A 22,971-nucleotide genomic window follows, 5' to 3' on the forward strand; every position below is an offset into this window, starting at 1 on the left:
TTATTCTTCTGTATGTTTTTCAGTCTAACATCTGCTGCTACAGAAACTATTCAACTATAAAAACATCCAGCTTTTTCAGGACATTTCTGCTTGGATTCCGCTTTTTTCTACTCTTCAAATCAAATGAATGTTTCAGGTGTTGTTTTCAACTTTCAGCTTCTACGTTTTTCTGTCTGTGTAAACATTCAACATGTTTTAATTTCTAGTTTGTATAAACACCAGTAATTTATGTAAAGAATCTGATTTGTAATTTATAACTTTATAACTTTGTTCTATTTGTTTTTTATTTATTTCATTATTTTTCTGTTTTCTGATCCATGACTCTGTTGGTGAAGAGAGTTTATTCACAGGAAGATCACCACAGAGCTGACCTTTGACCTCATTCACTCTGTGTGTGTTTGTGTGTGTGTGTGCTGCTATCAGCATCAACCAGCAGCCGCCCGTCCAATCAGATTCTGTGTACACTTCAACAAACTGCTATGTCACTGTCAGCGCTTTATCACACACAAACACACACGTTCGTCTTCCTGTACTTGTGTAAGACCCTCGCCCATATAAGTCCTGAGTCTCGAACCTGAACCTGAACCTGAACTTTCAAACAGTCGTTTAAAGTCGTGACGACCGAGCAGAAATATCCTCACAGAGCAGAGTGTCCTCACTGGGATGATTAAAACCTGAAATAGGTCCTCACAAAGATAGTAATACAAGCCTTTCAGGTTCCTGTTTGTCAGGTTGGGACTGATCATTGATCATGATCAATCACTAAATACTACAATACCCATGAGCCTCTGCTGCTGCCATGGAGAAACATTTCTGCTCCACGTTTACCTGAAACAATATGACGTCTTCTAAAACAAACTGTAACATCAGGTCTGATCATTGATCTGATCAACTGATCAATAAGTTATTAGATGCTGTCTCTGTACAGGAGGTCGACACAATGTCACGACTCGGGAAACAGGAAGTGTCAGTCTGAGGATGAAACCAAGGTGTAACGATGACCTCTGTGTTTCAGTGCAGGTGAGACACACCTGGATTAAAGAATGAATGAAAGTTCATGTGTGTGTGTTAAATATTTACCTGAGGAACCCTCCTCCCTCTGAATCTATCACCTCCAGCCACAGTTCCTGATTTTGAACCAATCAGAGCTCAGAGTCAGAGACGCCACCCAATAAAACTATAAACCTGTCTGATACACAGATGCACTCTGTGTACCTGAGATAACACTTCACTGACCTGCTCACAGACACACACCTCAGGACGACAAACAAACAAACAAACAGTCTGTGGACGTCTGTATGATGACGTTATATATTTTATATTTTATATGTTGTGGTTGTTTTATCTCCTGAAAAATAAACATTAACCATCAACGCCTGAAACTCATAAACAGCTGTTCATGCTAACGTTAGCTAACGTTAGCTAACGTTAGCTAACTCAACATGTAGCAGCTTTAACATCAGGGGTTATCAGGGGTCGATCTAAACGATCTAAACTCCTTACATGTGCTTTTATTGAGAAGAATGTTCAAGTCAAGTCAAATTTTATTTATATAGCGCCAATTCACAACAGAAGTTATCTCGAGACGCTGTTGCAGCTTTTATTTTGAAAGGTCCTGTAAAGCAGTTTGAGTCCAGATTTCATTTCCTCCGTTAGTAACATTCCTCCGTCGCTCGTTAATCTGTCCAGTCGCCACAACGACAACCACCGTTACCACGACGGCTGGACTGAGTTTAATTAAAAGGTTATTAAGGATCATTGAACCCACACAGTGATGGTTGGCTGTTTGAGCAGCTTCATCAGGACTGATTCAGATCAATAATCAAACTAATAAACTTCAGTTGTTTTCGGATCAGGATGAAACGGTTTCATCCTCTGAGGACCAAGTTCTCTCTGAAGTCCTGCAGACACATGAACTCTCTACTGTGAATTAGTTTTAACTGTTGCATTGACCCTTTGACCTTTGACCTTCTGACTGGCAGACTGAAACATTAGAGATTAAACAGTTTTCACCGTTTCCTGTGTTGGACAGACAAACTGACCAATCAGCTTCAGGGGGCGGAGCTTCAGATCACCTGGAGACACCTCACTAAGCTGCTAGCATACGCATGTGTTTACATTCAGCAGCTAGCTTAGCATAGAGGTGCTAGTTAGCAACTGATGTGATAAAGTTTAGGGGTTGGGTCAGTCCACCTGACTGAATAAAACTTTATTTACACCCAGTCAGACCGGATTAGACCTGATCAGACCTGGTCAGACCTGCATGTGTGTGTGTGTTACCTGTAGTTCACACCAGGCCACCTCCACCGTGGGTCTCCGTGTCCAGACCTTTGTAAACCGTCTTGAAGGATCCTTGTCCGATCTCGATGTTGAACTTGAGGAATCGTCCATCGGGAGACGAGGCCACCCGCCTGCATCTCCTCTTCGTCCCGCCCTCCTCCTCCTCCCTCTGTTGCCACAGTAACCCCTCCCGGTTAGAGTCCGACAGCGCCGCCCCCGTCTCCTCCCCCGAGTCTGAGCTGACCTCCTGATTCACAGAGGGGCTCACCGTGGCCTCTGATTGGTCATCCTTTGAGGTTGTCATGGTAACGAGAGGAAGAGGAAGGGCGTACTCCTCCTCCTCCTCCTCCTCCTCAGGTGTTTTCTTGTTGTGGTCGTCAGCGGTCCAGGGCAGCATCCTCAGACCCTTCTCCTCCTCACCTGGTCGTGGGCGAGGCTCATGTGTCACAGGTTCGAGTCCCTCGCTGTGATGTCAGAGGAGTGGGAGGAGCCTGAAACATGAACAGAGGTCAAACTCTAAATGATCATCATTGAATCAGGTCGTCTGACAGAGGTGAGACCACGTCCCACTTCTAATCAGGGTTTTAACCTGGTACTGATCGGTGCGTGGGCAGGAAGAGTGCAGCACTTCACCTGATCACAGACTTCAGGTACCTGGATCCTGGATCCTGGATCATATTTATTTATAATTTTATTATTATTATTATTATTTATATTTGACCACATGATTTTTGGTTTTCTTTAAAAATTCATATTAAGATTATTATGATTATTAATGTGAATATTATTAGATACTTTTGAAGGCGTTTTTATTTCAGGTTGTTTTATTCTAATGAAACTAACGTGTTGTCCTGCAGCTGCACCAACACACGTTTATTACATTATATTGCATTATGTTGTGTTAAGGTTGACTCACTGTGTGCAGTTGTAGTTGTTGTGGGTGAGTTGATGAGGCGGAAAAACTGGAACCAGTAAAACCACAGAAACCTCTTTAAAGTCCAGGTCCGAACAGGGTCCTCCTCAGTCCGCCTCAGCCTGACGACACTGAACAAACCCTCCAGCTGCTTCTTCTTCTTCTTCGCTCCGAGAATAAACAAGTCATTTTTTAAACCCGGGTCAGACTGAGACACAGCACGAGCTCTATCAGCGCTGAGCAGACTGCACGAGCTGCGACAAGCCCCGCCCACCGGACACCTGTCACCTGCCTGATAGACTCTGACTGTGTGTCAGCTGATCTCAGGTCTGTTTGACTACGACATGTTGTCATGTGACGGTGAGTCCAGCAGAGGGCGCTGTCTCCGCTCTGATCACTGATCACTGATCATTTATATTCTCACGTCTTCTTTTTATTTTAAAAATCACATTTCACTGTAAATAAGAGTCAATTAACTGAACATGAACCACGGGTTCACTATAAATGTAACCCTCATATTTATTTATTTGTTTGTGTGTTTGTTTGTTTGTTTGTGTGTGTGTGTGTGTGTGTCTGTGTGTGTGTGTGTGTGTGTGTCAGTCGTGTGAGGATCAGATCTGTCAATTCGTCCTTCAGTCTGACAGCTGCTGCCGCTTCTCTGACACAGCATCAACACGTGAGTACGAAACTTCTTCTCTTCTGTCGTTTCCTGTTTGTCTTTAATGTTCACTAATATCATTTATGATCAATCAATCAATCAATCAATCAATCAGTATCTGAGATTAACCAACAAAACAGCCAGAATAAGATGTGTTATCATAGATAAATATAAAATAAAGAATAAACTGTGATTTGTTAAATCATATTTCTAATAGAGATTTAGTATGAATAATAATAATAGTGATAAAATACTGGGTGTTTCTCAGTGAGCAGAGTGACCTGGTCCTGTTTATACTCTGATATGTTTCACTGTCACTTTATATTTTCTGTCAGGTCAGATTTAATGTGAAGCAGAAAAACACTTCACATCAGCAGAAATAGACTAAATGAAGCTGCTGACTGCTGATAAAGAATCAAACTCTTTTCTCAGTTTAACGCTGTGATTTTCTGTTCAGTCGTTTTCAGCAGCTTCAAAGGAGATTTTCTTTTTTCTTTTCTCCTCCACCTGTTGTTTCTAATCTCAGAGGATTAATCTGTCGTTTATTCTCTTTGTTAATCCGTCTTCATCTCTTTGTTCTCTCGTCTTATCCGTCTCTTCTCAAATCTTCTGTCTGACTCTGTTTTCATCTTTACAGGAGATTCATTTCTAATGAGTTTATTCATTTTAATAAATAATTTAATAATGACGCAGCTCTGCACTTTGACCTGAAACAGAAAAATATTTCCTGCAGCTTCAGCTGAAAAACTGATCAGTTCATCAGAATAATTAAAAACAAACGTAGAAACCAAATCCTCATGAAAAACGTCTCCCCCAGGATAAAACAAGATCAGAACTTTTTTCAGTGGTCCTCTCCTCCTCTCCTCCTCCTCCTCCTTCTCCTCTTCCTCCTCCTCTCCTCCTCTCCTCCTCCTCCTCTCCTCTCCTCCTCCCTGTCCTCTCCTCTCCTCCTCCTCTTCCTCTCCTCCTCCTCCTCTTCTTCCTCTCCTCCTCTCCTCCTCTCCTCCTCCCTGTCCTTTCCTCTCCTCCTCCTCCATCACTCTCTGACCATGTGTAAAGTGTGTTATTGATTATGTATCAGGTCTGAGTTGATGTCAGTCAGTTACAGACCAGCAGAGGTCGCTGTCATCAACACTGAAACTCTTCTGTCTTCTCAGACTTTAATCACTGTTTCACCCCTGACCTCTGACCCCTGACCTCTGACCTCTGAGGTCATGTTGGAGAATCACTCTTCCATCAAACCGAGGACGTTCTCATCATGTCTCTCACTGTGAAACCACCTCCACCCTCTTCTTCTGTGGTGGACCTTTCCCCTCGCAGGATGCTCCTCCTCCTCCTCCTCGTCCTCCCGCCGCCCAACCTCATGATGACATCATCACCGTTTACCGTCGCTCTCTGGCGCCGCGGCAACAGATTCTCCGCCAACAACATATGTCAATATTTGGAGAAGCCGGATGGAGGACTGACGGTCCGCTGCAGTGGACTGAGACTGACACAGGTCTGTCTGAGGTGTTAATGATGTTATGGGGACACGTACATGTATGTGTCCTACAGGGACCAGGTTTCATTTATACATTGTGAGGACTCATCTGAAAACTAAAAACCCAATCACCACAATTTGGTTATTTTCCCGTCTATTTTACATTCTTGCTTTTCAGAAATCCTTGGAGAGGTCCAGGATGTGTTTAGCCTAGCTTAGCAGAAAGACCACAAGCAAGGGGAAACTGCTAGTGTAGCTTCAAACAGCTGAAACAGATGTTCTCACATTTTAAACATCTTTATAGACAAAGAAAGAGTTTCCTAATGTCCTCCTGAAACACCTGTCTATGTTAAAGTTTCCCTCTCTAACCTGCCCAGGTGTGTTGTGTCCCCAGGTACCTGTCGGCCTCTCTAATCTCACCATTCGTCTGTTTCTGGATAAAAACCTGCTCAGCTTTCTGCCGACTGATTCGTTCTCTGACCTGTTGCTGCTCAATGAGCTCGACCTGTCACACAACCAGGTACTGAAACACCTGGTTTCTATTTGGACAGGTAACTGTGGTTCATTCAGGTTTCAGCTTCAGTTTCCTGTTTCCTCTCAGCTCTCCTCTCTTGAAGCCGGTTGTTTCCGGGGTTTGGAGTCCTCTCTTCGTTTCCTGGACCTCTCATCCAATTGGCTGTCTGCACTGGACCCAGCGGCGCTCGGCGGGCTGCGAGCTGCCGCCAACCTGACGCACAACCCCTGGCACTGTGACTGTAGGATGCAGGTGAGTATAAAAGCTCTTATTGAACATTGATCATGAACACTGATCATCATCAGGAGTGAAGGTGTAAAAATCTTTTAACCACAGAAGAAACTGTTTGATTCTCTGATGTTTCACTGTGTCTCTCGTTTGTGTTCAGCTGTCGATGCCTCAGTTGGATCTGGATCCATCATCTCTGAACGAGGTCGTCTGTCAAACCTCTGACCTCCCAAACCTCGGTACGTTTACACTCATCAGCCAATCAGAGCAGTGGACAACGTCAAGTCAAATGACCATTAAATGTGATAACGTCCCACAGTGATGATATGTTTCTGTAGTCCAGCCCTGAAGGTAGCATCAGCCTGGTTCCCTCCCTGAAGCCTAAATACAATCTCTACAAGTAAAAAGCTAATGTTAGGCTATAACATGCTAACATGCTAACTTACTGCCTGGTTTTAGGATCAGTCCTGCAGCTCTCTGTGATGTAATGTAATTTAATTTTAAATCTTTATGTGACGTCCAGGTGAAGCTGTGTTGCGTTCACAGACTGTTGTGACAGTGAGTGTTTCCTGTTCCAGGAGCTGTTGGGATGCCGCTGGTCTTACTGGTGGAGGACTGGGATCTGTGTCTGTCTGTGAGGAGAACCACCGATGTGGTGATGCTGGTCACCATGTTCCTCTGGTTCTCCATGGTCATCTTCTACCTGGTCTGCTACATCCGACAGAACCAGGAGGACGCCCGCCGCCACGTGGAGTACCTGAAGTCCCTGCAGAGCCACCAGGTGTAGAGGACAGAGTGCCACCTGGAGGAGACCAGGAGGAGGTCATGGTCTCTATATTTGGTGAAATGGCCCACCTGGTCTCCTGGAGAGGTTGGAAATCATCAGAGTCATTCATATCTCCTCAAGGACCCCTGGAAACCTCTCAAGGACCCTTAAAACTCCTTAAGAACTCCTAGAACCTCCTTAAGGACCTCCAGACCTACCTCAGAGAAATCCATCTTAAGGATGAGTTGATCATCGTCAAGGTCCATAAAACCGATCAAAGGACACCTGGAACCTTCTCAAGGCCCCTTGGAAGACTGTGGATCCTCTTTAAGGCTCATAGAACCTCATTGGAGTTCCTCAGACGTTAAAGCACCTTTAAAACCCCCTCAAGGCCTGGAGAGATTAGAGCTTTCTAAAGACACCTGGAATTCCTGAGGGACCCCTTAGACCTTTCCCAGGACTCCTCCACAGTTAGTTTCACTCCTTCACCATATGACGCCATGTTTGTTTCAGTAAAGCTGTTACTGTGGTAACCCGCTCAGCGGTGTTTCTGTCCTGTTACATCACGTAACTTTATGTGATGAAATAAACCTGTCGTTAAACCGAGGCTCCTCTCAGGTGTTTGTTGATGTGGTTTTAAGTGATGTGAAACAGGTTCATCAGACTGAGGCTGCAGGATCACAGAGATCACAGAGTCACACTCACCTGTATCAGACAGGTAAACACTGTGTGAGCAACTGCTGGAGAGAAAACCTCCACAGAGTCTCAGTGTAGGAGACTCATTGAATCATTGAAGGTTTTTGACTCATGATGTTTTGTTTTTCTTCAGTGGAAATAAAACCAGGAACCACAGGTGTGCTCACCTGGATCACAGTGTTTCCACACAGCAACATGTATTATTATTATCATCATTATTATTAGTTGTTGTAATAAATAGTTGTTGAGATGTTGTGTGTGACAAACCTGAAATAAGCTGAAGTCAGTTTTATAGTGTAGTTTCTAGTTAGTCTGAATACCCGGTAAAACATGACTTTATCAATCCAGTGCATTACATTATATAACGTCAAATTACATTGAATTGCATTACATTAAATTGAATTACATGGAAGCAGCAGGAAAAACCGTTTGTCTTGTAAAATAATAAGATAAGAGTATCGAGCTATCTGTGATCGATTATCTGCGCCTGCTCCGCTCTCTGTCGTCATCTCGTACTGCCTGTAATGTCCCATAATCCACCGCGCTCCAACAGTTGCCAGTCATTGTGACGTTATCCTGAGGTGCAGAGTGACTGTGCAGGTAAAGACTCGGTCCAGACCCGGTCCAGACCCGGTTCAGTTCTCCGTGTTGTAGCGCTCGGAGCTCGGTGTGTGTCCTGACTTTCTGCCGTTTGTCTTCCAGACGCCATGAAGGAGACAGCGGCCAAACGGCGGGACAAAGCGGGAGGCCGGGACCGGGACTCCAAAGCCGAGAAGCCGAAGGACCCGGGCCCGGAGCCGCAGGACGTGGAGATGCCGGAGGAGGAGGCGACCAACGCGGCCAAACAGCCCAAAGAGCAGGACAGCCTGACCCTGGAGGGTGAGACCGAGAGTTCAGAACCCAGCGGAGCTAAAAGCAGCGGGGAGCTCGGGGCAGGAGCCGGGCTACAGCCGGAGAGCGCGTTCACTCCGCGGGGTTAGCCTGTTAGCACGGGCGGCTAACACACAGCGGAGGAGCTAACCGACAAAAAACCGTTAATTCAGAAATTAGAGCCGGGTTTTAATGAGGTTTAACGGAGACCGGTTCTCACCCGTTTCTCTGTCGTTTCACCAGTTACAGTTAATAAACAACAAACGTTAATAACAACAGTAAACAACGCAGACCACATCAGACCAGGTCCAGCTCTAACCCACATGTAAACTCGTCAAACCTGGACCAGAAAAACCCGGAGCCAGGGAATCTGTCAGGAAACTGAAAATAGTTAATGTGATTTATGTTAGTGATTTATCTCCATACAGACCACATCAGACCTTATCAGACCAGGTCCAGCTCTAAACCACTTCACTCAGACCTGGTCCAGATAAATAAGTGGGTCTCGTTTAGTCCAGAACCCAGATTCTCAGTTTAGAGGAGGATCAGTAGTGTTTATTGATTTGTGATTGAAGCTGTGATCAACGAATCAGAACACAGACTGAGGTCATGTGACTCCTGTTTGACTGAGAACCAGGAAACAAACTGAAGCTAAAATCTGTCAAATTATCAATGGACTTCTGAATGAGACTGAGTCTGCTGTTTGTTTCACTTCCTCTTTACCTCTAATCTTCACCCCCCCCTCCCCTCCCCTCCAGACATTAAGGAGCATGTGAAGCAGATAGAGAAGGCCGTGTCGGGGAAGGAGCCTCGGTTCGTGCTCCGTGCTCTCCGGGCGTTACCGTCCACCAGCCGCCGTCTGAACGCCAACGTGCTGCATAAAGCTGTCAGCGGCTTCTTCACCAACAACACCTCGACCAGAGACTTCCTGCTCAGCTTCCTGGAGGAGGTGATCACTGATTGGTTTCTGTATTGATTAACCTGCAGAGGCATTGATTGGTCTGTGAATGAAATCATTCCTGTTAAAGCTTCTGACCAGAACAGAAGCTCATTTAGATTTTATTCAATTTAACTCAGAAATGAACTGGACGATAAACCGAGGATCTGTGCTGCATGTTTAATAACTGACTATAGATTGATCGATCAGTCAGAAACCTGATCACCTGGGCTGTTACAGCACCTGATCAGATCATCAGTATTGATCCGTATTGATCGCTGCCGTCTCTCTCTCTCAGCCGATGGAGATGGCCGAGGGAGACGTCCAGTTCCGACCCAGGACTGGTAAAGCGGCGTCGGCTCCTCTGCTGCCGGAGGTGGAAGCGTACCTGCAGCTGCTGCTGGTGGTTCACCTGACCAACAACAAGAGATACACCGAGGTGTGTGTGACAGTCAGGGAGCTGTGATTGGTTGAGGTGCGACCTGCCGCCGTGACCTCATGGCTGTTTGTTTTCTGGTGTTTCAGGCTCAGAAGGTGTCGGATGACCTGCTGCAGAAGATCGGCTCCAAGAACCGCAGAGCTCTGGACCTGGTGGCTGCAAAGTGTTATTATTACCACGCCAGAGTGTACGAGTTCCTCAACCAGTTCGACACCATCCGCAGGTACACACACCTGCACACACACCTGCACACAGACCGTTGACCTCCTCCTCGTCGTGTGTGTAACCTTCTCTCACCCTCTCAGTTTCCTCCACACTCGGCTGCGTACGGCGACGCTGCGTCACGACGCCGACGGTCAGGCCGTCCTCCTCAACCTGCTGCTCAGGAACTACCTGCACTTCAACCTGTATGACCAGGCCGAGAAACTCGTCTCAAAGTCTGTGTTCCCCGAGCTCGCCAACAACAACGAGTGGGCCAGATACCTCTACTACACAGGTAAGACTGAGACTGACACACAGGTGAGACTGACACCTGCACTATTTGTCTTCTTTAAGGTTAGAGGCTTCAGTCGTATTTCCTAACATGGAGCTCCTTTTTAACTTGATTATTGTTATTTACGTGTTCAGTATTTAAAGTTATGACCTGTGTGTTTACCTGTGTGTTTACTTGTGTGTCATGTGACCTGGTGCAGGTCGTATTAAGGCGATCCAGTTGGAGTACTCTGAGGCTCGCAGGACTCTGACCAATGCTCTGAGGAAAGCTCCACAGCACACAGCTGTGGGATTCAAACAGACGGTACACACTGTACACACAGGACGATTAACGTACATTGTTTAACTGTTAGAGAAGCATAGATGTGAACTGTGTGTGTGTGTGTGTGTGTGTGTGTGTGTGTGTGTGGTGCGTTCAGGTCCATAAGCTGCTGATCGTGGTGGAGCTGTTGTTGGGAGAGATTCCTGACAGACTGCAGTTCAGACAGCCGTCACTCAAGAGGTCACTGATGCCCTACTTCCTGCTCACACAGGGTCAGCACACACACACACACATGAACTAAACCTAAATCTGAGTTCTCACAAGTTTTCAGAATAATTATGAATCATTAAAATATTTCTTATTGTAAGTTGTGTGTTTTCTTTCATCTGCTGATGTCACCTCTGTGTGTGTGTGTGTGTGTGTGTGTGTGCAGCGGTGAGGACAGGTAACCTGGCCAAGTTTAACCAGGTGTTGGAGCAGTTTGGGGAGAAGTTTCAGACTGACGGGACGTACACGCTCATCATCCGCCTGAGACACAACGTCATCAAGACCGGTCAGCCAATCACAGCCCACATCTCCTCTGACATCACACGTCACCTTTTGTGTGTTGGCAGCTTCAGAGTTTCATACTAACACCTGTGTGTGTGTGTGTGTGTGTCCAGGTGTGCGTATGATCAGCCTGTCGTACTCTCGTATCTCTCTGGCTGACATCGCTCAGAAGCTGCAGCTTGACAGCCCAGAGGACGCCGAGTTCATTGTTGCCAAGGTAACCGGCAAACTGTTCATCTTCACCTTTTAAAGAGTGTGTGTGTGTTTGGTCATGTGACCTCCTGTGGACTAAAGGAGCTGGAACCTGGTGTAGCTCAGAGTGTGACCAGCAGGTGGCAGCAACTTCCTCACTCCTGTAGTTAGATGTGAAGAGTTGGTCCTCTGTACGGTGGCCCTGTGAGGACGTTAGACACTGATGACCTTCAGTTAAAGATCAATATCTGTTGTAGCTGTTGGACAGAGACAGGAGGTGATGAGGAAACACTCAGTTTATTTAAGGTCATTGTGATGAAACCTGCTGTTTTTAACCCTGAATTAGAAGAAAAGTCAAATCGTTTATTACTCAGAACAAACAAACAAACACTGAACTGAACCGCATCATAAAACACGATCTGGTTTGCAAACACGTTTAACAACCTGAACGTCAAGTCTGTGTAACATCACAGACGTCTGAAATTCAGAACTAATTAACAGAGGCTAATTAGCTAACACTTAGCTAACATCACCAGGTTCTCAAGGTGAGCAGAAGCTAATAACAACTAGCTGCACCATCACATCCACACAGTCAGGGCTGTAGCACAGGTGTGTGTACAGGTGTGTGTTGTGTTGTTCTGATGACACCTGTGTGTCGTTGTCCAGGCGATCCGTGACGGAGTGATTGAGGCGAGCATCAACCACGAGAAAGGCTTCGTCCAATCAAAAGAGACCATGGACATCTACGGCACCAGAGAGCCTCAGCTGGCTTTTCACCAGAGGATCTCCTTCTGCCTGGACATCCACAACATGTCTGTCAAGGTAACACAACTGTACGCACACCTGCACATCATGTGATGTGTTTGTCATCTGTTGAAGATTAAACTGAAATCACCTCCACCTGTCTCCACCTGCAGGCCATGAGGTTTCCTCCCAAAGCATACAACAAAGACCTGGAGTCAGCAGAGGTAACACTCACCTGTTCACACACTCGCCTGTTCACCTGGCCGTTACCTGAATGTGTCACCTGTGTAAAACTGATTATCTCTGCGTGTGTGTCCGTGGTGCGTTCAGGAGCGTCGGGAGCGTGAGCAGCAGGATCTGGAGTTCGCCAAAGAAATGGCTGAAGACGACGACGACAGCTTCCCGTGATCGTCTGTGGGGACTTCCTGTGCAGACAGGAAGTAGTTGTGTGTGTGTGTGTGTGTGTGTGTGTGTGTGTGTGTCGGCACGCTGACGTTAGTGCATCACTTATTACCCACAATCCCCCTCTCCTCCTCTTCTTTTTTCCTCTGGTGTGTATTCTGCTGTAGCCTCTGAACTTTAACCTCCAGCTGTTTTTTTTCTCCCTGAGACAAATAAAATTCACTCTTTGTTTACACACGTTTAGTTTTTGTGGATTTCTGGGTGTTGGTGACGTTTCCAGCTGTTAAACATCACGAATAATTAAACATTAAATGTCTTGTTAAAGCAGCAGTGTGTAGGATTTATTGACATCTAGTGGTGAGATCTCAGACTGCAGCTGACTGAACACCTGTCCCCTGAACTCTCCCTCTCTGAGCGTCAGAGAGGCTGTCAGGGGACATTATGGAGTCAACCTCCACATCAACTACTCTGTCAGGAAAAAGTTTTCTTTGTTATTGAGCTGGTTTATGTTTTATTAAGTGAACGTTAAGACATGAACAGCTCCTGTACAGAGCCACAGTTCAGTTTGTCCATTCTGTAGAAACATGGTGGACTCTGTGAAGGAGGAGCTGCTCCTGTGTAGATGTAAACTGTTCATTCTGAGAGAACGATGATCAGTTTGAGCTGATTACGCTCTGATAAAAACATGTTGTAGATTAGATTTCCTGTAAATGTTCCACACCGGAGGGAACAGTAAAGACCAGGACATGAGGAGGAAGCAGCTGTCTGCAGAGCTCAGAGTCAGGATCATGTCCTCAGAGATCCTGTGTTCAGACTTTTACATGAAGCAGATTTTACTGGTGCAGAGGCAAGTTCAACAGATCCAGAATATCTTCTCTGAGCGTCAGGCACTGGTCATCACGTCGTCAACACTGACACCTGCAGGTTCGTTCAGTTACCGCAACGTCCTGAAATGATGTTTCACAGGTGAAATGTTCATTTAGAATCAGAAATTTTCATCAGTGTGTGGATAAAATCATCTTAGGTGAGTTCAGCATCAGTTACCATGGTGATTTACCTAAATCCTGAAAACCCAGAGCTACACCTGAAGTCACCTCCATGACCTCAGGTCCTTGTTCACGGTCCAGGACTCAGGTTTTGACTTGTTTGTCACTGAGTCCTGGTGAAACAGCTTCCATCATCTGGACCTGCAGAAACCTTCAGCCAGGACTGACACAAGGCGTTCAGTGTCTGTGTGTTTAGTGACGAAGCAGAAAACAGCTGGTTTCTGACGTTGAGCTGCATTTGATTTCACGTCTCTGATCGTCTTCACAGGAAATGAAAATCAAATCCAGTATTATCCTGAAAAATGAGCTGAACTCTGAACTGAAGTGTTAAATCAGCGTCTTTGACTTCATGTAAACAGACAGTCGCCTCAGGCAGCTGCGGTTTCTTCCTCTGAATTAAACTGTTTATAGTTTTGATCAAACCTGGAACAGTTCTTTGTTTTTTTTTCCCAGCAGCCTCTGAGCTCTGAGCTCTGGCAGCTGGAAACATTTCATAACCTCTGAGTCAGCAGAGAGCGGCAGCAGCCTCAGGCCGTCACAGTTTATTCAGAGCAGCCTTCCAAACACCAGGAAACCACTGTGATACCAGGAGGAGGAAGTGATTTTCAAATTAAAAGAGGGTTACTCAGTCTGTGGATGAATGTGACACATTCAGCTCCAGCTGATGATCTGTCTTCACCTTTGACTGAAAACCAGAACACAGCATGATGTCCTGTAACTAACCCTCTTTAAATAAAAACTCCAGAAAAGGTTTAAACAACATTAATGTGAATCTGCAGCGGTGAAGCTAACTCGCTACCAAACATCTGGAGTTCTCAAACAGCTCTTTACAAGTTCAGAGATCTTTAGGAAGAAAAATAAAACATATACATGTTACTGGATAAATATAGTGTTTTTGTAAACTGGTGGTTTGTTTGTTAGCTGGACCTGCTCAGTAAGCTAGCTGCTATGCTAACAGGCTAATCTGTGGTTAGCTCGCTAGTTAGCAAGAGTTCAACTAAATTACAAATAGTTTAAAATGAATAATGTCGACTTTAAAAAGTAATCCCTGTAGGTAATATGTAACTGTAATCTGATTACCAGGTATTTAAAATGTAACTAACTAAAAACAGTCACTCATATGTTGTCTGTTAAAAATGTTGATGTTTAATGTCACAGAGAAACTTAAAATAAAAACACAACAATTTATCTGAGTTCAAACAGCTCACCTGTTTGAACACCTCACCTGTTCACCACCTCACCTGTTCACCTCATCACTTCACCCGTTCACCACCTCACCTGTCCACCTCATCACCTGATCACCTGTCCACCTCATCACCTCACCTGTTCACCTGTCACTTACCTTTCAACATTCATCATCTTTTTCCAGCTATTCGTTCACTGAGGAAGACTCTGGGATTTGGCTGAAAGCTCGGGAAATCTGGTGAGTATCTGAGTTCAGAGGGTTTTTATTAGTAAAGTAAATGAAGTGAATCCTCTCTGTACGAATAACTTATTCCAGTGAAGTACACTGAGTAAATGTACTTAGTTACTCTGCAGCTCTGGTGTTTAGGTTTTTGATTACAGTCTTTAACCTTCAGCTGTTCTCTGACAAGTAACTGAGTACTTTTACTCCAGTGAAGTACTTGAGTATTTTCATGTAATGTGTGTTAGTATTTTTACTTGACTACAGTTACACAACAACTGATGACACAGACGACTGAGAACGATGACAGTGTGTCTGCAATAACAATAATGATGATGATGGTGTGTGTGTGAGTGTGAGACAAGCTGCTGGGTCTTATTGTGTGAATCAGGAAACAGGAAACAGTTTGTCCTCATTGTGAAACTCGTCGAATCTCAAACGTCTTCCAACACGTTTCACTCGACTTTTCATCAGATGATAATTAATGTTTGAACCAGTTTGATAAATTAATCCTTTAATTAAAGTTCTGGCTGCAGACTGTCACTGCAGGCAGAGGTGGAGGAGGATAAAGATACCCTGAACTACACACTGTTATCAGATCAACACAGACTCAGGACCTGTGGGGGGGTCCTGTGGTTGGGCGGTGGGGGGGCTTCCATGGATCTGGTTTGTCCCGGATCTTCCCACAGATACTGGATCAGATCAGGATCTGTGGCGTCTGGAGTCCAGGTCAACACCTTGGACTCTTTGGTTCTCCAGACGTTTCTGATCGGCTCTGTGGTGTACTGGGTTTGTTCTGACCCAGCTCTCTCTGGGTCGTCCTGACTCTGATCTGAGACCAGATGAAGGATTTTAGTCGTCAGACGTCTGGATCTTCAGGCATCAGAGAAACAAGCTGAACAAACAGCTGCTGTCCATGTCCTGATCCTCAGAGAAACATCAGTTCAGAACCTGAACCTGTTTGACTCAGTTTGTTCAGAGATGATTCATGAGGGAGAACAGAAGAGAAAACTATGTTGTGCTGATCAAATTTATTTCCTATAACAAACGTCTGGTTTCATTAAAAACAAACTGGAGCTCAGAAACAAGTTAATGAGTTAGTGAGAGTTACTGTGAGTAACTGAGAGTTTCCTCGGCAGCAGCAGGACGACGACGATGAAGTAAAACATGAGCAGTTTCCCACTGAGTCACAGGTTCTCCAGGATTTCTTAAAGCAAACATGATGAAACAAAAGAAGGAAACTGACACACACACACACACACACACACACACACACACACCCTCCTTCAGTCAACACAGAAATCAGTGTGAAACTCAGGATTAAATATTAACATCATCGAAACACAAGGAGACAAAATCAGACATTTTCTCTGTCAAACAGGAAGAAGAGACAAAATCAAACACATTTGAAGAAGAGAAAAATGATTCTACGACACAATAAAATCAAACACAAACATCTGAATGAAACGATAAATATAAAATAAAATAATAAATGAAAATGATGTAAAGACAACAGAGTTTAATTTAAAAAAATCTAATTGAACTAAAACTGTAGCTGCTGCCAGAAAAACTCATATCATTAAATTTTTATCTCCTTCATTAACACCAAACCTCCTGATGCTGTGTTCAGGTTCAAACACATCTGTTCACATCTGGGTTGAACTCCACTCAGCGACTCAGATGAAGTGGGAAACTCATATTTACGATCCTCTGACAGGACATGAACGCAGCATTATTTTGATCAAAACTTTTATTTTAGTTTGTGTTGAGTTTCATTTTCCAAACAGCCACACAGCTGGAGAGTAACTAAGTACATTTACTCAATGACTGTACTCCATTACTTTAACAGCCTCAGTTACAGGTTTACACATGATGAGTAATAAACACTGAAATATCTGACTGTCTGTGAAGTAATCAACAGGAAAATTCTGCTGAAGCATCAGTGACTCAGGAGTAACGACGTAAAAATAATAGATTACATCAGGATCAAGTACTCTCCGCAGACTGTATTCAAAGTACTTCCTCCTGTTAATACACGAGTATCATTTTCAGCAGTACTTTTACTTACTAATAAAGTATTTTTAGATTTCAGTACTGTTACTTTTACTTAAGTAACTAAAGTATCCGTTACATCCTGTAACGACCACAGCCCATGAAGCATCACACTGGTTCTGGTTCTGGTTTTACAGCCTTTAACGGATCCGGATCTTTCCACCTCAGTTCTAAAGAACATTTAAACTCTCCTGACGTAAAGGTGCGAAGTCACGTGATTTGCCGACAGCAGGTGAGACCCCTGCAGGTTTCCGTGTGTCTGATCCTCGCGCCGTTGGATCGTTGCGCAACAACGTTCACAAGCTTCGTCACTTCGGGAATTATCGGCATGACTCCTCCGCGGTGACTCGGTAAAGTTGCACTGATCCTCCGTCAATGGAAAACCCCGCAGGAGACAGTGCGGATAAAAAGACCAAACTACCGCAAATGGAAGCTGAAGATTTTCACGAGTTTCCCTGCGGACAGACACCGAGACAGAGAGACACACAGCCGCCCTGAACATGAACACCCTGACAGGTAAGACCAGACTTTACTCTCTCTGAAACTCAGTGTGCATGTGATGAGGAGAGGCGGATAAAATCAGCAGAAATATGAACGGAGTTTGGTGGAGGAGACTAAAGTCCAAACTTTATCAGTCACATTTTTAAAAATCGACTTTTCTGTCAAATATAAACCTGAGATCAGCTGATGAGACCTGCACACCTCCTCCACCTCAGCTCCACCGGGACTCACCTGAAACTGAGGATGTATGAGGGGTGATTAGTGCCAGCAGCCGGAGTACAGGGGGTGTGTTTGTACGAGCACTGGACTTTAACATAGAGACTGTTCATGTAACCCTGCTCATACTCTCAGTTTTCCTCTAGCGCCACCATCAGGTCACATTTTAATTTGTCCAGTACGTTGGTTTAAGACTAATTACCTGCAGAACTAAAGATATTCTCATCAGCTTCAGCTGCTAATCAGCTAGTATTAGCATGCTAACAAGCTAAATTTAGAATGCAAAACAGCAATTAGCTCAAAGCAACATCTTCCATTTACGTCAGAATTCAGGACTGGGAGTGACGTCACCTGCGGCAAATGCTTTTATTTACAGTTAATAAATAATTTACCCACGCTGAATTCTGTACAAACTGTTGGTAAACATGAATAAATACAGGTGGATTTTTCACTTGAAACTATAAAGTTTTCTTTATAATGAATTGTCACTAAAAATCATTAACAATTAAAGTTTTTAGTTATGACTTAAAAAATTAATCATATAGTTTTTAATTTTGTCACTTTTTTATTTATTTCATCACATTTCACATTAAATATTTTCTGGCAGTATTGAGCCTCCATACACTGACCTGTATTTTTCCCTCCAGCCGTTGCTCTGCTGCACTGCTTCCTGTTTGCAGTTCTGGTTCGATCTGCTCCCGTTGGCCCGGCGTCTGAACCTCCCGCGGCGTTCAGGGAGGCGGCCGAGCGAGCGAAGACGCTGGTGGAGAAAATCCTGAGAGACCTCCCCGCCGTGCACGCTGCCACTGTCACCACAGAGGTAAACAAAGCATCTGATTGGCTTGTTTAGCTGGGCTCTGATTGGCTGTTTCTTTTTCTTCTTCGTGTGTTAATAACTCTCTTCCTGTCCTCTTCAGGGTTTGACCCTTGACCCCTCCACAGAGACCACAAACCTGCAGCTAATGGTGACCTCACTGGGCATCCCTGCTGCCCCGGTCCTCAAACCGCTGTCCGAGCGCTTCACACTGGTGAGTCCTGTTCTGGTTCTCAGGGAGGTCCTTTAAATGGTCCCATGTGACGCCCAGTGATGTAATAATGTTTGTGTCGCCCCCTGCAGGACATGTGTGTGAGTCGTATGATGGCAGGCGGTCAGTTGTACCAGGGGCTGCTGGGAGTTTTGTCTGAGCGCCTGAGCGGACTGAAGGACCTGCGAGCAGACCTCAGAGACCTGCTGACACACATCAATAAGGTAACACGCACACACCTGACACCTGAAGTGACATCACTGTTCAGGTTGGCTGTGATTGGTTGCTCACATGTCTGTCTGTGTTTAAGATGAAGGTGGCGGCTCAGGTCAGCAGCGACAGTCCGGATCAGAATCAGAGGCTTGATCTGGCCTCCCGTCTCCACGGCAACTACGAGGTCCAGGTAGGGGTTCACCTGACGCTGACGCAGCTCCGCTCCTTCTGTCACGACCTGATCCGCAGCCTAAGAGCCATCGCCACCTACAGGCCCCGCTCTGCAGGTACACGCTAAGCCACGCCCACCGGGAAAAATAACAGTGACTTCAATGGAGCTAGAGAGAAGGTCTGTCTGCTGAGGGAGTCTGCAGTGCCTCATGGGAGAAACTTTATTGATCATCCATCAGTTATTGACAATCAAACAAAATAATGCTGAATCGAGCAGAATAGACAAAACTAAAACACAAACAATTCAGATATTTACACAGAGTGTTCAGGAAACCTCGGCCACTCTGTCTCAGTAACTCCGACATTCTGGGGTTGAAACACTGGACATGACGACGCTCAGAGGGTCAGAAGGAAAACACGGAACAAGTCCAAACAGAGGACGCCAAGACCACAGCGTTTCAAACCCCGACTCCTCTGTGATCAGTTTATCTGAGGTCCTGGATCTTTGTATGTCGTGGCACGTCAGCCTCGTATGTCAGCCGGAGGATCAAAGCTCTGCCTCGTATCTTTCAGAAAACAACCAGCAGGAATGTGAACGCAGCCGGAGCACGACCGCCTTTAAAAACCTTCCAGGAATGAAGAGAGATGCAGGTCTGAACCTGCTCTGAACACACTCCTCCACTCCTGCTTTCTCCTCACATCTACGATCACTGAGTTTCTGCAGAACGCTGCAGCTTTACGCTCAAATTCTGCAGCTTCCTCAGAAGTCAGTGAAAGAAAAGTCCTGAAGCTGCAGCTCCATGCAGAAAAAACAACTGACAGATGGTGAAATTGCTTCTGAACATTTTCTGCAGTTTTTCTCTAAATGTTTATTTATTAATCAGATCAGATCTCTGCTCACATTGTTAAAGAATTAACGAACCTGTTGGATGTTTCAGCAGCTGCAGGTTATTTATGATTTTATTTATTGCTAATATTTATTCTATATTTATGGTGACATATTTATTGCTTGTCTTGTGTGAATGGTTTGATTTTGGACGTCTTTGCGAAGCAGTTTGTCAATCTGTGGGTCGTGGCCTCGTGTGTGGCCACAGCAGGCTTAAACATTAATACTGATTTGATATATTTTCCATATCAAAGTATGGTGAGGTCAGAGGATAATGGGGGAAGTAATGTTGAAAGTTGAAAGCTAACTGATTGGTTTCATAGTATAGTTGAGTATCGTCTGCATAACGATGGAAGTGTATGGGGTGATTCCTGACATGAATAGAACTGGTCCAAGCTACAGAGCTAACGTTACCTGGTGACCAAAACAGCATCATAACGTAACAAACATTTAGATAAACGTCACCGTATGACTGAACACTCTGTATGTTCAGTAACTGACAGTAATGTTCATTTTACCTGGAGTTCAGTGAACAGAGCTGGATGGTTGTCATGGAGACGGGAGCTCAGATCAGAGGTTGTTGGACCTGAGTTAACTTTGTTTAGCAGAGGATACAGTGGGTGAGCCGAGGCTTCAGCCATGGTGACAGGATTAGTGTTTTGGAATGGAACGATGCAGCTCCCCCTGGTGGTGATTCAGAATAAATCACTACAGGACTTTGTGTTGGTTAGACAGATAGACAGAGAAGTCACTCTGAAGATATTAACGATTATTCTGATGATGGAAATTCACTACGATTGTGAATGTTTTTTATCACGATGGGCGATAAAACCATCCGTTTGTGAGTTTTTATGTTGTTTTATCTCAAACAGACATGTTTCGATGTGAAACTGAAACTTTCAGTTGAAGTAACCCCATGGGTGAACTGATTTCTACTTTATTTATCTTTATGAAGAAACAGATGTTTGTTTTTTACTTTTGTACACCTTCTTCCTAATCACAGAGAAGCATTTTTGAATGTAGTCTGTTATTCACAGTGATTTTTTTAAACTTAATCAGGACTCTTCGTTCATGTGGTTTGATTTCCATAATAAAAAGTTTTACTGTCACTTTAATTTTTCAGTTCAAATCTACTTTTTATTTTTACCACTCCTTGTGGCTCTGGTTTCACATTAAAATCTTTGCATGGAGGTTTTTATTGTGAAACAGCCCGCAGTGTTTCTTCTTCTTCTGTTTTTACTGCATTTTATGGAACAGATAAAATCAAGCAAATGGTTCATTTAAAAGTTTGTCACAGATTTATTTATTTGAATGTGGACTGGCAGAGGTCAGAGGTCACTCAGTACAGAAACAAACATCAGATTTTGTTTAGTTTTTATCATGGAAAAGCTTCCAACAGCTGATTCTTAATAATCTGAACGTGTTTTTATCACTTCTGTTAAAACAACTCACATTTCCTGTTTGTCTCCTCAGCTGTTTCTGCTCTGACAATAAAAACTGTCACAGCTGTTCGTTTATGTGAAGGAAAACAGATGTTTTTGTTCCAGTTTTCTTTTTGTTTTAGTTTTTGTGATGTCACAGCACAGGCTCCGCCTCCACTGGTGGGCGAGGCTAATTGGAGCATCACAGGAGGTGGAGGTGGGGCTTAATGCTTCCTCCCAGATACAATGACGAGAGAGAGGGAGATAAAACTGACGATGTGTTCAGGTGCTTCTTACAGAGGCAAAGAAAGTCTGCTAACAGTTTCATTAGCTGCTGAACATTAAATGTTGCTGAATTTATAGCAATTAAATGTTTTATTTTGAAAATCATGTCTGGATTTGTTTTATTTTTGGCCAAAAACATAATTTTTATCCAGATTCACAAATTCAGCCAGAAAATGTTATTTTTGCTCATCAAACCTTCTCTTTCTTGGATCACATGACTGACACGAAGCAGCCTGATTGGACAGATGTTTCCATTCAGTGTCAATTGATTATTATCAAATATAATTTTAGATTCAAAAATTACACTTTTTATATTTTAAAAAAGAAATACATAAAATCTAAAATTGCACATCCTGGATCTGTAGAATTTCAATCACAGTTTTTCACACTGAAGTATTAATCTGCTGATAAAGTCAAAATATTTTAGCCTTTCTTTGCCTCCATACATCACGTATGTTTCTGTGCAAAGCCTCAGTTTCAGGCTTCATGAGGAGCACCTGAACCCACCTTGACACAAGTCTCTGGTGTGCAGTGGATTGAAGAACCAAATGACGTCTTTTAAACTCAGATTTATTTGCTATAAAAATTATGGTGGCTCCAAAGAACAAAACAAAACAAAAAAGGAGAAACATGCAATGGTCATTACTTATTTTTGTCAGTGAATATTTTCCATCACAGGAATTGAACGCTGCAGCAAATCCAAACTCAAAAAACAGAAACATTACGACTCCAGATTTTAAAAAAAACCAGAGTAAAAGGTAAAAATTTATTAATTTGTTGCTGGTTTTGTCCTTAAGAGCCACCGTACAAAAAATGTCATAATTTAATGTTTTCATTTCAGATTTCAGCTTCGGTTGAGACTCCAGGACCTGGTTTTCATCTTCTGCTCTCAAACTTTCAAGGACATCATGTTTACAGTTGCTGTTTTCCAGGACTTTTCTGTACTTTCCAGGTTTTCCAGGGCAGAGATTGTTTGTGCTGCGGAGCGCTCACTCCTACAGATCAACCCTGGACCCTGGAAACACTGTCACAGATTGTTGTCCTCACATCTCTCCCTCCCTCTCTTCCTCCCTCCCGTCTGCCACCTGTCCTCCCTCTTCAGTTATCCTCTGTCTCCCCTGGTGGTGGTCTTCAGTTCCTGCGCTGCTCCTGGTCTTTCCTCCGTTGTTTCTCTTTCTGTTTCTCCAGTTTGTCCAGAGCTTTTCTCTCCTTCTCTGCTGCAGTGTGGATGTCTTTGATGCGACGCTTCAGGGCACTGCGATCGGATGAACTGAGCACGCCCAGACCCTGCAGAGGACGAGAGGTCAGAGGTCAGACTGAGATCATTC

General features: G+C 44.2%; 3 protein-coding genes and 1 long non-coding RNA gene across 6 annotated transcripts; 3 read left to right on the forward strand and 1 right to left on the reverse strand.

Annotated features, from left to right (window-relative positions):
• Window positions 1-3,411: 3,411 nt before the first annotated feature.
• On the forward strand, window positions 3,412-7,445 carry LOC108890297 (leucine-rich repeat-containing protein 3). 3 transcript variants are annotated; one of them, XM_051067571.1, is made up of 7 exons: window positions 3,412-3,553; window positions 3,794-3,869; window positions 5,009-5,349; window positions 5,726-5,851; window positions 5,933-6,097; window positions 6,234-6,312; window positions 6,652-7,445. In XM_051067571.1, the coding sequence occupies exons 3-7, from the start codon at window positions 5,110-5,112 to the stop codon at window positions 6,858-6,860; spliced, it is 819 nt and encodes a 272-aa protein (XP_050923528.1). In that variant the 5' UTR covers window positions 3,412-3,553; window positions 3,794-3,869; window positions 5,009-5,109; the 3' UTR covers window positions 6,861-7,445. The 3 variants fall into 3 exon arrangements, with proteins under 3 accessions (XP_050923528.1, XP_050923529.1, XP_050923530.1); XM_051067572.1 differs by having other exon boundaries at window positions 5,172-5,349; XM_051067573.1 differs by lacking the exon at window positions 5,726-5,851.
• A 581-nt stretch (window positions 7,446-8,026) lies between these two features.
• Window positions 8,027-12,657, forward strand: LOC108890298 (26S proteasome non-ATPase regulatory subunit 3). Its single transcript, XM_018687160.2, has 13 exons — window positions 8,027-8,135; window positions 8,238-8,414; window positions 9,164-9,354; window positions 9,641-9,781; window positions 9,868-10,004; window positions 10,087-10,277; window positions 10,474-10,577; window positions 10,693-10,807; window positions 10,969-11,088; window positions 11,198-11,301; window positions 11,943-12,098; window positions 12,194-12,244; window positions 12,351-12,657. Exons 2-13 carry the CDS (start codon window positions 8,243-8,245, stop codon window positions 12,426-12,428), a joined length of 1,560 nt encoding a protein of 519 aa, XP_018542676.1. The 5' UTR covers window positions 8,027-8,135; window positions 8,238-8,242; the 3' UTR covers window positions 12,429-12,657.
• LOC127139591 (uncharacterized) lies at window positions 12,465-14,018 on the reverse strand. Its single transcript, XR_007809830.1, has 2 exons — window positions 13,480-14,018; window positions 12,465-13,369 (listed from the first exon to the last, which is right to left on the reverse strand). It is a non-coding gene; the product is annotated as an uncharacterized LOC127139591 (long non-coding RNA).
• A 2,814-nt stretch (window positions 14,019-16,832) lies between these two features.
• On the forward strand, window positions 16,833-21,748 carry LOC108890296 (granulocyte colony-stimulating factor-like). Its single transcript, XM_018687158.2, has 5 exons — window positions 16,833-17,441; window positions 18,290-18,462; window positions 18,560-18,670; window positions 18,760-18,891; window positions 18,978-21,748. Exons 1-5 carry the CDS (start codon window positions 17,426-17,428, stop codon window positions 19,176-19,178), a joined length of 633 nt encoding a protein of 210 aa, XP_018542674.1. The 5' UTR covers window positions 16,833-17,425; the 3' UTR covers window positions 19,179-21,748.
• Window positions 21,749-22,971: the final 1,223 nt, after the last annotated feature.

The sequence above is a fragment of the Lates calcarifer genome, unplaced genomic scaffold (genome assembly GCF_001640805.2).
Source record: "Lates calcarifer isolate ASB-BC8 unplaced genomic scaffold, TLL_Latcal_v3 _unitig_1725_quiver_1374, whole genome shotgun sequence".
NCBI classification, from domain to species: Eukaryota; Metazoa; Chordata; class Actinopteri; family Centropomidae; genus Lates; species Lates calcarifer.

Excerpts from the sequence above, each read along its gene's own strand:
- LOC108890297 (XM_051067571.1), top strand. The coding sequence starts at position 5,110 with ATGTCTCTCACTGTGAAACCACCTCCACCCTCTTCTTCTGTGGTGGAC. Across the intron at positions 5,350-5,725 it reads GTGGACTGAGACTGACACAG|GTACCTGTCGGCCTCTCTAA; the intron begins GTCTGTCTGAGG and ends TTGTGTCCCCAG. Across the intron at positions 6,313-6,651 it reads CTCTGACCTCCCAAACCTCG|GAGCTGTTGGGATGCCGCTG; the intron begins GTACGTTTACAC and ends TTCCTGTTCCAG.
- LOC108890298 (XM_018687160.2), top strand. The coding sequence starts at position 8,243 with ATGAAGGAGACAGCGGCCAAACGGCGGGACAAAGCGGGAGGCCGGGAC. Across the intron at positions 10,578-10,692 it reads CTGTGGGATTCAAACAGACG|GTCCATAAGCTGCTGATCGT; the intron begins GTACACACTGTA and ends TGGTGCGTTCAG. Across the intron at positions 10,808-10,968 it reads CTACTTCCTGCTCACACAGG|CGGTGAGGACAGGTAACCTG; the intron begins GTCAGCACACAC and ends GTGTGTGTGCAG.
- LOC108890296 (XM_018687158.2), top strand. Across the intron at positions 18,463-18,559 it reads CTGCCACTGTCACCACAGAG|GGTTTGACCCTTGACCCCTC; the intron begins GTAAACAAAGCA and ends TGTCCTCTTCAG. Across the intron at positions 18,671-18,759 it reads TGTCCGAGCGCTTCACACTG|GACATGTGTGTGAGTCGTAT; the intron begins GTGAGTCCTGTT and ends CGCCCCCTGCAG.